This window comes from Talpa europaea, assembly GCF_964194135.1.
Source record: "Talpa europaea genome assembly, chromosome: 16".
In the NCBI taxonomy this organism is placed as follows: Eukaryota; Metazoa; Chordata; class Mammalia; order Eulipotyphla; family Talpidae; genus Talpa; species Talpa europaea.
In genome coordinates, this window is record NC_140084.1 from 3,422,255 (window position 1) to 3,439,514 (window position 17,260).

The 17,260-nt window shown below is 45.4% G+C and overlaps 1 protein-coding gene across 2 annotated transcripts in view; it reads right to left on the bottom strand.

Moving 5' to 3' along the window:
• Positions 1–11,286: 11,286 nt before the first annotated feature.
• The window catches only part of TOX3 (TOX high mobility group box family member 3), a gene marked incomplete at its 5' end in the record, with an annotated part of 98,626 nt that continues 92,652 nt past the window's right edge, over positions 11,287–17,260 (bottom strand). For both annotated transcript variants that reach the window (XM_084257092.1, XM_084257091.1), the window contains 2 exons: positions 11,287–12,092; positions 16,504–16,584. In XM_084257092.1, coding sequence (XP_084113218.1) covers positions 11,355–12,092; positions 16,504–16,584 — 819 coding nt within the window. In that variant the 3' untranslated portion in view covers positions 11,287–11,354. The remainder of the gene's footprint in view (positions 12,093–16,503; positions 16,585–17,260) is intronic.

The window sequence follows — 17,260 nt, forward strand, 5'->3', positions numbered from 1 at the left end:
CAGTCTGCCCTTCCATGTGCTACCATTCCGTGACAGCCCCCAAAAGATTTTCACAATTACCTTTGTCTGTAATTGTCTGATCTCCTGGTTTCTACCTTTGCTACCCTAGAGTTCATCCTCCAGCCGGCTGTGAGAATAATCTATTTGAAATTGTCAAGTAATGTCACTCAACTGCTCACAATTCTCTTTCTCACTTAGAGGAAACACGCAAGTCCTAATAAATGCCCAGAAGATCCTATATCAGTGATCAGGAGCAGGAAATGAACAAAACCTGGGGTGGGGGAATTAAGACAACAACAAGGCCTATACGGCCCCCAAACCAGCTACACCAATCGCAGGAGCTGTGTGATAATCTTCAGGGTCTCCCAGGTGATTAATTTTTATGTAATTGTTATGATGAAATTTGAACATACATAAAATAAGGCAAAATAATATACTGACTTCCAATCACCCATCATCATCCCATCCCTGAGCTCCCAACCTGTGGCCAACCTGCTCATTCGAGTCCTCATTCAGTTCCATCCAGTTCAATCTTGTACTATTATGGAGCAAATCCCAGACATCATCTCATTCTATCCATAAATATTTCAGTATGGAGCTTGGAAAGTGAAGGACTTCTCAGCATAACCGCAAGAAGTTGCTCACACCTAAGCAAAGAAACGAAAAATTGTGAGCACCTGGAGGTCTAAGAACCACCCCCCTCCACAGCCTGCCCACCCTCCACCGGTGGCCTAGAGAGTTTGTGCTTGCTATTCTCTTGGGGTGCTCTCGCCCCTCTCCATGCCAGACACCCAGCTCCTTCCCTCGCTCACCGTCTTGGTCAGTGAGGTTCCTCTTGACCTCTTGACGGCTCTTCTCAGACTGTAGCCCTCCACCACCCACTCTCCATGGCCTCCCTATCTGCTTTCCTGCTTCCTTTAAGGCATTGCAACTTAGTAGGTACCCAAGGACTTACTGAATTGATAAAACTATACCCTCCATCGGAATAGAACTTCACGAGTGTGGCATTGTGTAAATATTTGCTGAATAAGTGCATGCGTGAATGATTCAATTGGGTAATAAATATGCCTCCGCCGAAGTCAGCGTGATGATGGGATAAAGGGTAAGAAGTCAGATAAACAGATACTCTATCTCATAAAGCTTAGAGAAAAGTCATACAATTTTGTAAACATGAAAAGGTGAGAATCGTTAACAGGTAATACATTCACATGAGCTATTAATGGAATCGAGGGTGTTGGAAATAAAATCCTAAGCTCCGAGGTTAACATCCAGAAGGACGACTGTTTTCTTTTATCAACAATCCTTTGGGCTGCGAGTCCTGTAGAAGTAAGCCAGGCTGGTGAAAAGGGGAAACCACACAGGCAGAAAGCAACAGTTGCCATATATTGGTCAAGCTTAGGAGACAGAAACACATACGCACAAGTTTCTATGTTGTTGTTTTTTAAAGATTGATTTATTTATGCATACAAGAACTGGGGTACAGGCCCGTGGTGCAGGGGGTGAGAGGATTCACCAGAGACAGTGGGGAGCAGAACAGGCAGACAGACTGAAATCCACTGCTGAGGGGAGCAGCGGGGAGACAGGAGAGGTCTGCTGTGCTATGTGGTTGGCTCCCTGGCCGGGGATCCAACTCGTGCTGCAGTGGCTGCGGACAGCTTCACAGACTGCGTCTTAACCCCTTGCACCACCAGGGAGGCCCAGAAGTTTCTATATTTTATATAAAAAAATAGAGTGTGGCAGTCCAGACCTACGTAGGCAAAAGCCCAGTGTCCTTGCATGCTAAGCATTCCTATTCTTTTTTTTCTGAAAGATTTATTTATTTATGCATACAAGAGCTGGGGTACAGGACAAAGGTGTGGGGGGTGAGAGGATTCACCAGAGACAGAGTGGGGAGCAGAACAGGCAGATCCACTGAAATACCCTGCTGAGGGGAGCAGCAGGGAGACAGGAGAGGTCTGCTGCGCCATGTGGGTAGCTCCCTGGCCAGGGATCGAACTCGTGCTGCAGTGGCTGCGGACAGCAAGAGATAAAGTCCTGCCGAGATGTGCACAGATTTCCTTCCTGCCTGCCTTGTGACTTGGGGCGGTAGGAGCCCAGGCTTCTCCTTTCTTCCTGTCAGAAGTCATAGGAGATGCATGTCTCTCGTGATCTGGTATCTGTCAATTCACGGGTTCCGTCCAGAAACATTCAATATTGTGCCAATGAGCCTACTGCCCCGACTTGGCCCACCAGAATTTTCCTTTACTGCTTGGAGAAAACTAAAGAACTGGGTCCTTTTCATGGAACAGAACATTTCTTCTTCTTCTCTCGCTCTCTTTTTCAAACTGCTCAATAGCGTTGTCCCCTATATCATCCATTCACCGGAGCCACCTAATCCCACTGGCTCCTGAGTCGCCAGGAGTAGCTCGAGCATGAGTGGCTGTCCACACTGCATGAAGGGCAACCAGTTCGCCTCATGATGCAAGAAAGAGAACCTGGCTTTTCATGTTTGCAACGTTGCCAAACCTTGTATGTTTGTAAACACCATCAAATATGTTATAATGTTTACAGCATATGTCTCTTATTGTTAAGAACTATTGTAGAAGTACGAGGAGTCTACTTCTTAAAATATTTCTTATATTATAGTTATAGCATCCAATTATACAATAGTAATTGTGAATAATTATACCAAACCCCAGTCTGTTTTATGACTACTTCTCATGCTGAGCTCATACGCTCTATATAAACACCATCTGTATCAAACATAAAACTCTTAGTTGTTTTAAGAACACAGGCTTACAGAATGCGATTTATTAGTTTGGGGCCAACCAGTTTCATGGCTATTGCCCTGGCCCCCCAGAACTGCATGAATCCCAGCCCCCCTCCCCCCTTCTTCCTCGGGCTTCCTTCTGTTTCATTGACTTGGAGCCCAGTTACCTGTGTGCTCAAGCTCGCGCTGGGAAACTTGACCTGCGTTCCCAGAATGCTGACAGGCTTCTGCAGAGTTTTTATTTAGCACTGAGTGTGCTTAATTTGCTCTGCAGAGTTCTGTTCCTTCCCTATATGTGCAGCGGTGATGTAAGCACTTGAGCTTGGCCAAGAGGTGCTTCCCCAATGTCCCTTTGTAAATTGCTGTTGAGGTCTCTGGGTGCCAGGCTGCTCCTCAGAAACCCCCCAGTGCAGCTTCCCATAAGAAGCCCCTCACCAGCTGAAAGATTGAACCTTTCACTAGAAGGGACTTTAAAAAGGTGATTCTGAACTCTGAACTACTTTTGGCTTAAGAATTTAAACCTCTGGGCCCCCCCTGGTGGTGCAGGGGTTAAGTCTCCGCACTATCAAGGCATCACCAGCCACTGCAGCAGGAGCTGATCCACGTGGCACAGCAGACCTCTCCTCTCTCCCTGCTGCTCCCTTCAGCAGTGTGTTTCAGTCAGTATGCCTGTCCTGCTCCCCACTCTGTCTCTGGTGAATCCTGTCACCCCCAACCCCCCACCTCTGGCCGATACCCCAGTTCTTGTATGCATAAATAAATAAAATAAATCTTTTTAAAAAAATAAGAAAAAATTTAACCTCTATGGCCAAAGACCAAACGTATTCAAGAGTTTGACCTCCATATTTCATGCAAACTATGAACAAACTCCATATTTGGTCCCTAGCAGAAAAGTAAGTTGTTCGTTAGCAATAAACAAACTTCAGACACACCCTGAAAATGAACAGTTTCATCACAGGAGCTAAATTCAATCCAAGAAAGATAAATCGTGTTCATTTTTTTTAAGGATTTATTTATTTATGCATACAAGAGCTGGGGTACAGGCCAGAGATATGGGGGGGTAAGAGGATTCACCAGAGACAGAGTGGGGAACAGAACAGGCAGATTGACCAAAGTACACTGCTGAGGGGAGCAGCAGGCGAGACAGGAGAGGTCTGCTGCACCATGTGGGGAGCTCCCTGGCCGGGGATCGAACTCGTGCTGCAGAGGCCGCAGACTTCTCTGTAGTGCGGTGCTTGACCCCTTGCGCCACCAGGGAGGCCCTCATGTTCATTCTTAATCGTCAGTGCATTTTGCTGGGAAGATCAAGCAGCACGTTCCGGGGTGCCAAGTGACCTAGAACAAGTCATCGCCAAGCTAAATTGCAAAATTTAGCGGATTTAAATATTGAAAAATTTCCCTGAGAGAAGTCCTGCTTTCCTTGCTTAGGAATTAAACTGTGAGTAAACAATATATTTGTTTAGAAGAAATATCTACCTCCCAATAGCAATGCTGACTTTATTTTCAAGAGGAAATTGGGGCATTTTCCCCCCATGGAATGAGGCTCTGCTTTGGGAAGAACTAGAGTTGTACTCACTGTTCATTGGCCAAAATATTCTGAACGTCATTAACAAGTTCCATGCTAGATAGGCGAGCATTCAGCTGCAATTTATAAAGATGTTATTATGGAGGGAAAATGGTGCCAGTTTTCCAGGTAACTGTCTAAACACGCAAAGATAGATGTCTTCATTTGGCATCTCGGAGAGCACATGCGAGGTCAGGCCGTGTGTAGGTAATTTCCTCGAGCGATTATTTGTCCCCTGGAATTCCACACACTCAATTCCAATTATAGAAGAGAGGATTAAGAATGGGCAGAAGGAGAGGGTGAAACAGCGGGCCTGAATGATTTGGACTAAGATCTTGTATCAAATTTGCAAATTAGCAATTAAGGCAGGTTTAGAATGTGGTATCATTTTCGCTCATGGTGACAAACTGAAAATTAAGGCTCTCTCTGCATGTCAGAGCGATGACATGTAACAAGGAATGTCGTCAAAAGATCTTGGTGACAATGCCGCTTTGGATGCATGGAAGAAGAAGGCGGCCAAAAGTCGGATAATAAACATCAGACGTGGTCTCAAGCTAACGCTAAGTCACTCAGATACCTTGCAAATGGAAGCCCCCAGCTAGCTGTTCACGGCAGGCTCACCCACGCCTGTGCCATGGACGAAGATGTGAGGATCGCCATTCATTTCTGATGGATCTTAGCAAGGGGCTGTTTGCAAAGTTGCGTTAGTACTTTGTTCATTTCAAAGTTAAGACGATAATGAAATCTTAAGAACTGGGCATGAAAGATTAGCGGTCCTCACCTCTGGATTTCCTGTGACAGTGGCGACGTGTGGTAGGGGACACACAACTTAAGCACACGGACATGGTCTTGGAAATGGAGTGGGAACCATTGCGGCAGCGTGCAGGGGTCTGTTGTACCACCCCCAGGGAGAGGCGCCCCCCACCCAGCTGCCGCTGAGTCCCCCCCACCAGCTCAACATGGGAGCCATTCACTGGGTCTCTGAAATAATGCACACCTACCCCGTGTCTCCCATCTCAAGCCTCCTTAAAACAACTTTCTTTTTCTTTGTAAACACATCAGGTAAAATATGCTGTGAAGATTTGAACATCACAAGTCAAAGCTGAACATCACAAGTCAGAGCTGTTTACCTGGATACAGAATCATCACAGAGAGATCTGGATGAGACTGGCAGTTGCCGAGTGGCATTATAGTCCATGGAAGACATAGGTAGGTGGTTCCCACTCTGGTTACTGCCTGAAGCCAGGGGAAAGCATGGGTTAACTGGTATTGTGATGGATTTCTGTTCTCTACCTGTCTTTCTGTCTTTCCATCTATCCATCCGCCTGCCTACCTACCACCTACCTACCCACCACCCACCACCTGTCTCTATTCATACACATCCTATAGACAAATAGAAGACAGATATAAATATATGTCAAATGTATGTCACACAAATAGCAGAAGATAAATGAAATAATAGGAGACCTAGAGTGAGAACATTTCCATTCCAGTTCTCACTGTGCCTTTTATAAACAAAGAGCTACTGGAACAAGTCACAACTCCCCCTGTGCCTCAGTTTCCTGATTTGTTACCAGAGGTTAACTCCTGCCCTATCTCGAGGTGAATAGAATGAGGTAAGCTACAGAAAACTGCTTTGAAAAGTACAGAGCACTATACAAATGCCAGGGATAATGAGGTGTTTTACAAAAGAGTATTATTCCTTAGCTAAGAAGTGAACAGCCACATTCACGTTTTCTCTGAAGGTTCTTCTTTGAAATTAAATTGAGACCATAACCAACATCCCTCCCAGGGCTGCCTGAGGTTTTACTCAGCAACAAAGCAAGGGCTTCTTTTCATCATTCATAACATTTGAGTTCAAGCACCGAGTGGTACTTTTTACCAGTGGTGAAAATAGCTTTCTTTTCCCAGCAAAAACACAGAAATTGATCTCCCTCTTGATGCGCATGGAAGGACGAGGCTTATTCTAGTTGCCACCAAAAAAGGCCTTGATTTGGCTTCGTCCGTGCAACGCTCTTAGACTGGGAAGAAGGGAGTGGTGTGAGGAAGGCCACGGAGTGCTATTTTATTTACCAATGTGAATAATTAAAATATTGGGATGTATTTTCAAGCGGAATCTTGACCCATTCTCCTTCCAGCTTCCACAGCCAACTGCATACTCCCTTCCAAATAGTGTATTAAGAAAACACTCTTCATGCCTTCTGTCAATCCGATGATGCCCTTCCTTATCAGAGGCCTTGGTTGCTGCTTAAGCAGTCCCCAGCCGAGCATCATGACTTTCTACAAATCGGGTCCCAAACTTCCTTTCTAGAACCTTCTCCTGCTCACCTCCTCCAAAGCACAGCACGTGCCGTTGTGCTTGTTTCTCCACTGCTGTTGTGACAGTGTCAGTACTTGCTTTATAAAAGGCTCTTCTGCTCCCTGGAGCAGATGTGGCCTCCTCCTTCGAGAATAGGACTTCTGTCTCAGCCTATTGCAATCCTACCCACCCTTCAAGGCCCATCGTAAATGCCATTCATTCCAAGCAGCTTCCCCTAACACCCCTAGCCAATTGCAATCACCCCTTTCTAAATGAATTTTAATTTCCGCCAATTACAACCCCCACCCCGCCACCCCCATTTGTTTTATGCCTCTGTTGGCAACCTAATCCCGTCTGGTGGGCAACTGCCCCCACCCTCGATAACAAAAATACAAGCTCTTGAAGTTAAGGATGGCTTATTTTTTAACTTTTATTATGGAAAATTTCAAACATACACCAAGTAAACAGAAGGCCTTATTTATTTTTGCATCTCCCTTGGGACCCATCACAGTGTTTTGCATGTAGCAGAAGTAAATTTAAGTAATTAGGGCCTTAGGCAAATGGAGCTGTCTACCCCCACGTCTCCCTCCATGCGTCCTGGATGGTTAAGTGTTTCCTCGGCAACACGCACCGACACACGCAACCCACACACCTGGAGGATCACAGTCAACATGGCTTAAACCAGCTCATCAACTTTCAAGTTCAGGGGAAGTGTTAATCCGTGAGGTTAGTTCAGGCAGTCAGCAAAGGTGGCTGTATTTGAGGGCAGGGGAGAAAAATTTGTCATTATTTTCTAAGAGACCTCTAATCTGTGTGTCTGCGCGGTGTTCTCTAGTGAGGCAGATTTCTTAGACATACAGAATATCCGATGGCTAATTTACAAACAAGAGCGCTCTCCACACGTATCAGAATTACAGCTTTCCTTGGCCTTGCACTATCCACGGATACAAATGCCATGTTGCAATGGCCTCCCCTTCTCAAAACATCAACTCCAGGCCCCTAACTCTATTTGTCTTTGTACTCACTTAGACAACAGTTTTTGCTATGACTCTGTGTGTGTGTGTGTGTGCACGCGCACACGCACATTATTTTGGGGAGCAATGAAATCCTTAAAGCGACCCAGAATTCTAGAGCGATAGATTACATGCCACGCCGTGTCATATCCAATTAACTCCAATTGACTGTACACTGCATTATTCTGTGAGTGCATGGGAGATCAATAAATATGGGGAAAATCCACCCCAGCTCCCCACTTTCCCATCCGACTCTGGGTCTGAGCAGATCATGCTACTGCAATGTGTGTGCCACAGCCCAGGCAGGCAGGTGGCACATAGACACCATTCAAACTTGGCCTATTCAATCGCAACTCCTCTAACTCGCCATTCATGCATAGCAAAACACCATCTGGTCCTATTTTGCCTCCAGCAATCACAGCTGACCAAAAACGATAATAACAGCTGTTGCAGAACAAAAGCCAAACAAAGGGGGTGGGGGGAAGGCAAGGTTAGATTGAAGTCCAGTGCTGAGAAATGCTCCGTCAAGTGAGAAATGGGAAGGAAACCATTCAGATGTCTAAAGCCTGCTGGACGGACACAGTGGAGGACTCTACTTAAACTTGAGATATTAATCCATCTGCCTCGAAAGCCTTTAAACCTCCGTCAGGTGGTAATATATTGCAGAAATTATGCTGCACGAAGGCATTTAAGCTTTTGTTCTTGGAGTCGGGAACTAATGGCCCCGTGTCAGCTAAAAATGAAAACTCCTTAAGTTCTTCCATCCCAGCACAGTGCAGGTTAATGCAAAAAAGGAGAACGTGTTTAGCCAGAGGAATAATGTGCACACGGCAGGGGAAGAGAAAAGGTGTGTGTGATGAAGGTGGGGGGTGCGGGAGAGCCTTGTTAATATCTGTGGACCACTTTTAAGAAGGGAGGCTCACCAGGTCTCGCATTTCTCTGTCTTTTTCATTATCCTGACTTATGTTTCTGACCAGTTACCCAAAAATCCACAGCGAGTGCTTACTTACATGTCGGCCATAGGAACCAGTCCTATGTATACAGAAACTGAAATACAAGTTGATTCACGATCTGCTTTAGCGAATCCTGAGAAAAATAATTTGGCAACAAGGTTGGGGAATTCTTTTCATGATTCAAGCCTTTTGACATTTTAAACATATAGTTTTGCCTGGGGATTCATTTTTTTTTCAACTGTAGTAATTAAACTGGTTTGTTTTTTTTTTTCCCCCTTGAAATTGACCGTCAGTGGCTTAGCAACATTTAATCAAATGTGATAAAACCCAAGATTTATAAAATCATTTAATAGATGTTCCAACACCTGCTTCTAACTGCAAACAGTTGAAAACAGACTTCACCTGCAATTAAGTCTTATCACTAGTGACAATTTTTTTCCAAGCAATACTTCATGGGTTTTCAAAATGACAATTACAGAACTAATACACAATTACTGTCACGTGTAGTTTAGCAATTAATTTTGAAGACATTTGTCTAAAGGTTTTACAACAGAATATAAAATGGTTCTTATTGTTATGTAATGGTAGTTTCAACTCACGGAAGATTTTCTTTTTTTTTTTTTTTAGTATCAGCTCTGCCTCCGATGGGTCTGATGCAGGCAGAGCATTTCTTTGTGGAAGACAATTGCCCCTATACTTCGAAGGCTGTTTGAACACTGATACCTGTCAACTAACACATCTGATGAAAAGCTTCAATTTAGACATAAATTTTTCTACAGCAAGAAATCTATAAATTTATAATTAGAATCCCTTGCTGTTCAATATTTGTACATAATACAGAGTACGAGAGGATTATGAAATATTGAAAGCTGAATTCATTATTCATAGCCCACAACATACAATAAATATTCTTTGAAATACAACAACAACTTCGAGGAATCCATACTCCAATAGCTGTGAACATCTCACCCACGATGGCTCCGGATGCCACGACGCACACCCTCCGTTTTTCCAGATTAGGATTCCGGTCAGGGTTGACACTTGCTGTTTTTAATTTTAATTTTATCATAAGCAGTTTAAGACTGTTGCCAGTGGTAATTTGCAATTTTTATCAAGACCTCTTCATTATAGCTTCTGACAGGACAGATGCTGTAATTAATCATGCAAGACAACTGGGGATAGTGGTCGCACTGTCCTCAAAGAGGGGCCACTACAGAGCAAGAAAAGGGGGGAAGAGACGGGCCGAGCAATAATTATTTTGGCTTAAGGATTAGCATTCACCATCCGCTTTTAATGGCGCGCACAACACAAGGCCGGCCAGCTCGCGCCCAGACACAGCACAGTTGCCTGTTCCTCTCCACCTACCTGGCCCCGGTATCTTCGCTGAAAGATGATCACCAAAAAAAACATTTCCAGTGAGTTTTTTGGGTCATGCCATCCATATTCTCAGCTCCGAAGATGGTCTCTCCAACGATGCTGGGCTCAAATGAAACTGGGCATGAGGCCTGTTTTCCCACCTCACGTGTATTCAAGGACCAAGAGGAGATTTGACATATCATTTTATTTGAAAAGTGAACAGTTTCCTGGTTGTTGCATCAAAATACAGTCCACAGTTTTTACTGAAATGTGTTTATTCTATAGCAAGATAAAAGCATTTTTTTTTGTTTTAGTTAAGCAAAATACAAACAACTTAATCGCTGCTATCGTAACTCATAAAAAAGTATAAAACAGCATAAAAACACAATAAGCAACGTAGCAATGAATGGTTTATGTCACCAGTGTGTACGTTAAAGCCTCATTTATGAAAACTTTACAACACATATGAAAACTTACAACTTTGAAAGAAAATATTTACATTGATTATTCAGATGTGGTGCGTCTTTTAAATATTCTACTGGTATTACATCATAATAAAAACTCTTGCTTTTTTTTTTTAAATCTTAACTTTTGTAATAACTGTTTTCATTTAAGTGCATTTCCCTTTGAAAAATACAGTGTTTTTATTTTTCGAAACTTGTCACTCAAAACACAGAATATAATATTCACATTCTTTTTTTCTAATTGGAATGAATGTCGTGGGCTAACAGTGGTCATATAGAGCGTTACAACATATACCGCGGTTCGATTTGGAGAAGACGTGGGTAAAAAGTGGACACGAGTCAGTAATTGAATCTAATCACTTGCTTTTTTTTTTTTTTTCTGGAGAGATTTAGGAAAAAAAATAAGAGCTTTGGCAAAAGTCTGAGATTTACATTATTTTTTTTTTTTTCATGACAAAAAAATGCCATCAACGATTCACGTCATACAAGTGTTTGTATGAAACTGGATCTTCGTATTTCAGGTAGTTACAACTGTGCTTTTTTATTTTTTAGGGCTTCGGAAGTTCAAATAGCCTGGAAGGGCGGTTTATTCACTTCTAGAGCAATAAGGCCACTTCCTAGGACTCAGAGAGGCCAGTTTATAGTCATCGGTCCGTCCCCGGATTCATCAAACGGTTTGATTCACATATTGTAGGTAGAGCCTGAATAAATAAAAAAGGCATCACATAAAAGAGCACAGCTTTTCCTTGTTTAAAAACAAAGGGATTTATCGTCAGCTAAAAGATGATACTCAGCTACACTGTAGTTCTTATTGCCTATCTAATAGACATCGGGAGCACCCCGGGATCTGTGCGCGTCTCTGCGTGACCAACGCCGCCGCCTCGTCCCGGCCACACCGGCTTTACCCTCCTGGGCCGCTCTCCTCGACCCGCGCGGATCCAGCTGCCACACGCGGCTCAGAAAATACTGACCTGGGACAACACCTGAGTCTGTGTCTGAGGCTGGATTTGCGACTGGTGCTGGGGGGCTGGCTGGGGGCTCCCGATGGCGGGGAGGGGGGACGTGATCTGGGAGGTGGCGGGCGAGTGCTGCCGAGGAGAAGACTGAGACTGGTGCTGCATGTGCTGCAGCTGCTGCAGCTGGAGGTGCTGCTGCAGCTGCTGCTGCAGCTGCTGTTGGCTGATCTGCTGCTGCAGCTGCTGCTGCTGCTGCAGGTGCTGCTGCATGTGGTGTTGGAAATGCTGCTGCTGCATCTGCTGCTGGATCTGCTGATGCATTTGGTGCTGCTGGAGCTGCTGCTGCTGCATCTGCTGCTGCTGGAGCTGCTGTTGCTGCTGTTGCTGCTGCAGCTGCAGCTGGTGCTGCTGGGTTTGCACGGAAGGGCTCACTTGGGTGGAGGACGCGGAACCCACCATGGCCGCGCCCATGGAGCTGATGAGCGGGGCCCCAATGTTCGATGGCATGTTGGCCGCGATGGTGACCGACGTGACAATCTGGTTCATGGGGACTCTCATGGTTAAGGGTTTGGGCGCGATCGACCTGGGGAGCGACTGTTGGAGAGTCTGGGGTGATGCTGATACTGTTCCGTGTTGCGACAATGGAGGGTTGAGGAGGAGGGAGGATGTCAGATTGGTGGACGCCAGGGTCTGCTGAACAGAGCGGATGGTCTGGGCTTCTGCGGATTCGGCGGCAGCCTGCGTTTGGGGGCAGAAAGTTGCAAAGAGTTGAAACACACGGGTGCTGAAGACATCGAAGCATCTCTAAGCATTGGAAACTGACCGCAGAAATGGCCACCATTCTTCACACTGCCCGTCAAGCCCTTTGGCACATGACCCAAAGGTGCTGGAGTCCAATTCCTATGCCTGGAGCCCCAGCTGGCCTGCTGCCTTTGCTCTGGTCCACAGAATGGGAGCCAAAGGTGGGTTCAGGGGACTGTGCACCTCCCACTTTCTCTCAGAACCTGCCACCATCAAGTGCACGGTAATAGACACATGGCCCACTTACTCAAGAGGCCGCTCGCTGAGAGCCAGCCAAGGGCCACATGTGTGTGAATTCCAGCCCCCCGCCCAGCTGAGAGTCCCAGCCTCCGGCCTGGCCACGCACTGGCTGCAGACGATCCTGCCAGGCCGGCCCACGCGTGCAGAGCCAGCCAGCTGCCGGCACTCTCTGACCTAACTTTTCCTCTCAGGCCACTGGGCTCTGTGGCTAGTTGTTACTCAACACCACTGCTCTGTGGCTGGCTGTTACACAACACCACTGCCGTGTGCTTTAGTGCGATGATTCTTCCACACTTAAGTCTGAACTGACCTCACCGACAACAGTCACGTATTAAAAGAGCAGAGATTGCTGGCGTGCCAATCTTTGGGCCAGGTCGTTCCCCAAACTTATGTTCTTATGTTTCCTTAGCTATAAAATGAGGTTCAATATGACTTACCTTGCATAGAGATTGTGAGAATTAAATTAACTCCTAAGTGTTGGTAAATGTAGCTATTTTTATTAATTCACGGCATCTATGACCAGACAATTATCACTTAAATATAAGAACGACATGACTGAATTCCTTCGTGATTCAAAATGGAAGTACTTTACAACTTCGGAAATGTTTTAATTTACCAAAGATTTCCAGAATTGATCAAAGAAGGTGGAGATAAGGGCAGAAGGTTCAATATCCGCGTGAGTGAATTAACTGCTAGAAGGTCCACACCCCATCTGGGGCTCGACGTGGAGAGATCCTCTATTATATTTTGTGCTAAAAACATACAATTATCTGCCCCAAAGTAAATTGTTTCACTAACGCAACATGACTGCAACATGACTTATTCTTCACAAAATCTGAGGGTGTTGCATGGGGTCCTGCTAGTATCCTGGAGCCATAAGCTGCTGTCCGTGCTCTTTTAAAGAAAGCTTAGAAAGCTTAGTTCTAGATCTTACTACTCAGTTTTATAAAATCTACTATGAGAAGGAAAGTGCGCTGCTATGGTGAGTCACTCAATGAAAAAGACAAAGCTGATGGCTTCGGTCTGAACACACCTCCTCCTCCAAAGGCCCCATCTACTGGTGCACAGCAACCTGGTTATAAAAACCTCCGCGGGGCCTCCCTCGTGGCCTAGGGGTTAAGTCTCAGCACTATCGCCGCTGCAGCATGAGTTTGATCCCTGGCCAGGAGCTGATCCACATGGCACAGCCGACCTCTCCTGTCTCTGACCCGCTGCTCCCCTCAGCAGTGGATTTCAGTGGATCCCCCTGTTTCTCTCCCCACTCTGTCTCTGGTGAATCCTCTCACCTCCCACACCTCTGGCCTACACCCTAGTTATTCTATGCAAAACCCCAAAAAGCTATGATCATTAAAAATAAATAAATAATAATAAAATCTCCGTGGGGCTCCCTGTGGCAGGAGGACAAGAAGACCCTGCAAATTACCGATCACCGTATTTTAAAACACAGATGACCCATAATGCAGACCATAGAAGACATACTTGGGATATATGTATTTGAACTTAATTCTTACAGAACCTAATATTCAAAAATCACCAGGGAAGTCTAAAGTTAGACACCCCATTGAGCCTTTAGGATGTCACCTTAGCTTTAACAGAGATGGGTGGAAGGTTGTGCAGAGCTCCTGCTTGCTGGCCAGGCTTAGTCCCTACTAACTTTTTCATTCCCTTGGTCGCTGGGAAGATTAAACAAAGACTTCCGGACATGGTGGTTCTGGGATCTTAGGATTAAGATCAGAGCCCCCCCCCCCCCCAATCCTTGCTTCTTTCAACTATTTGAAGCTGACTTGCTTCTCAGTCCTCTCCAGCATGGCAGCAGCTCCCTGGGGACAGTGATGACTGGTCCCTAACCCTCTGTAAGCTGAGGGTCCAGAACAGAACCGGTTCTTCCAGGCTGCACAATTCTAACAGGGGGGTCCCCAGGGAAAGAGGAGGCGCCAGGTTCCCTGCCCCACCCACAGGAGGGTGGAGCTGAACAGGGCAGAGGAGACCCTGCAGAGGAGACTGGAGAAGGGAGGGAGCAGAATGGGGAGCCAGGAGGAGACCTGGGGGGAGGCACATGGAGCAGAGACATGGGAAGGAGCTGTGCTTGCTTCTGGGCCCTGGACATGGCAGCTTCTATGTTAATTCTGATTTTGCTCCTTCTGTTTCAGACATGCTGGGCCCCTCTACCCCTTCCCTATGGGTCCCCACCAGGAGGTGCCTTAGACTGTGACAGACTTTCAGGCCTCTGTGGCCCAAGCCACAGCCAACTCTGGCTGGGCATTTACCCACGAGGGGATGGGTCACTTCAGGTATTTGATTTGGAAACTTTATTCTTTGTCTTTTTTGTATTGCACGCAAATTGCATTAAAGTTCCTTTCCATTAAAGGTCTTATGCACTAGATTATGTTTTGTCTTGAGGTAGTAGATGGCAGAGCCCATTTAGAAGGGACAGTTTTTGGGGCTCTGGGGCGCCCCTCTCCCTGCCCTGTCACACAATCAGATGCAGCTTCCTATGCGGGTCACTGTATAAGCAGCTACTTCACACCTCTGGCTCCAGTTGAGATGATTCTAAATTGACATCTCAAAGACTGGTTGAGTTGCCTGCCAGTTCTCTGAATATCCATTTTGGATGCGCTCAAACCCTACTTAATGAAAAAAACAAACAACACCCCCAAACTCCAAACACTAGTTTAGATTTATTCTCTTCAAACTTTACTCCGCTGGTATTTTTTGAGTTGTTGAATTCTATGCAGAAATCCTTCTGAATCCCAATTCTGGGATCCAATGTATAACTTTTAAGTCATGCTTTCTTGTCCGTTTCGGAGCTGATAAGCTCTGGTGGTTGCTATTTCCTAAAGGCCTTTTGAGTTACTTCTAAGTTATTAGGCCCTTGGCTGAAATCCATGTTTGGTCAATTATTCATGCTCTAATGCACAAAGATCACCTATACCTTCTTGTGGGTAAATGAATGAATAAATGATCCACTTAAGAGGTACATGCACATTGTTACTCTGTCCACCTCACTCCATCTAATTAGTCATCAACTATATCTCGGTCCTTAACACCTACAGCCCACACATTCAGCTGTTTCGGCCAACGTGCCAGCCTGAGTCCAATGTTGGTGAGTCTCAGATAAAGGTCTTGCTATTAAGCCGACGAATGTTTTCTCGTTCCAATGAAGGAGGGAGTGTCCTAAACACCGTCAACAAAGGCAGGAGGACCTCTTTGTTCTGATTCTGAGCAAGGACAATGGTTGATCTTAATGTCAAGAAACAACTCAGGTGAAGGAGAGGATGAAGGCTTCTAAAATGGTCCTGCCCGCAACACCAACCATGCCCTGAGGTCCAGTGTGGGATCCGAGGCCAGAACAGGGACCATGAAATGGGATCTCTGTTTGCCAGAGGAAATACCTCAAGAGCAAAAACATTAGTTCAAATTATCCTCCCCAAAGCCTCTCTAAATTCTAGGAAAGCTAAAGACAAAGCCTATTAAATGTTAAAGTAATATAATGTGATAGCTCATGCTCCTTTTGGATCAAGGTAATAATAATCTAGAGTGACATTTGCTTTGGGATACTGGTGCATTTTAGAATACATCAGGGTCCACTGTATACTCTATGTATAATACATATACATGTCTTTTTAAAAAGTACTTGGAGCATAATTTTACTTTAAATAATCATGAGGTTTATTTATTTATATGATGTGGAACAGTTTGGTCGAAAAAGCAACAACTCCTATTACAATAATATAACCACTGCAGAATTTATGTTGGCTATTCAAAAAGGCCTGCCAAATACACCTCCCTGTTTCACGAGAGGGCATGAACGCAGACCTCAGTCCCCGATGACAAGAGAGAGTAAGAGGCTGTTTAAAATGTGCCTAAACAGCTTCAACACAATAAAGATCGGTGGGTCTTTTGGAAACAATTGAGATTCAGCCGGTTAAATTAACTCCTATTTTTCACGCCATCATTCAAGTAAACTCTACTGGAAAAAAAGGCTGTGAATCATTCCAGATGATTTTTCTGGTCAACTGGAAGGGGAGTTGCATTTATGGCTTCAGTGCTCCAGGGCTGTGCCCAACACGTGAGCCTTCCTGAGCCGCGCGGCCCCTGCCAGGCTTACCTTGGAGACGAGGCTGGCCCTGTAAGCGGCCAGGGCCTTCAGGTACTCCTTTTTGGCAGCTTCCGTTTTCCTTTTATACACCTATTAAAAGACCACAATTAGCACCACCTTTAGCAGGCAAAAATCTCAGCCATAAAAAAGGTCACAGCGAAATTCACATAAAAAAAAGCTGGTCTCCACGGCTTTGGTTCTTAAATCTAAACACACACACACATTAAAATAAAACAGAACACGAGACCCTGCCTCCTCAATGGAATACATTTTGATGTTTACTATTATAAATGAGAAAAGATTTCAGGTAACAGCATAGCCTAAACAAAACCACCGAGGGCTTCACGTGAAGGCAATAAATAAGGTAGCCAGAAGAGGAACATTTGCTGCAAATGGTTTAAATTATAGAAAGTAATGAGTTTCTCCATCCATGTCTTCCTAGCCTCACACGCTTCTAAGCGGTAAAAGTCACAAGAATAAGAAACCGACAACAGGTGGGCAGTGTAAAGACGGGAGAAGATGGCAGCCTCGCGCACCCTGCTCCTATTCTGGGCAAAAGAGTAAGTCAGGAGGGGCCTCCCTGGTGGCGCGGTGGGTTGAGCGCAGCACCGCACTGTGAAGCTATCCATCAGCCTCTGCAGCGCGGGTTCAATTCCCGGCCAGCCAGGGAGAAACCCACATGGCGCGGCTAGACCTCCCCTGTCGTACCCGCTGCTCCCCTCAACAGAGCCTTTGGTCTGTCTGCCTGTTCTGCTCCCCGCTCTGT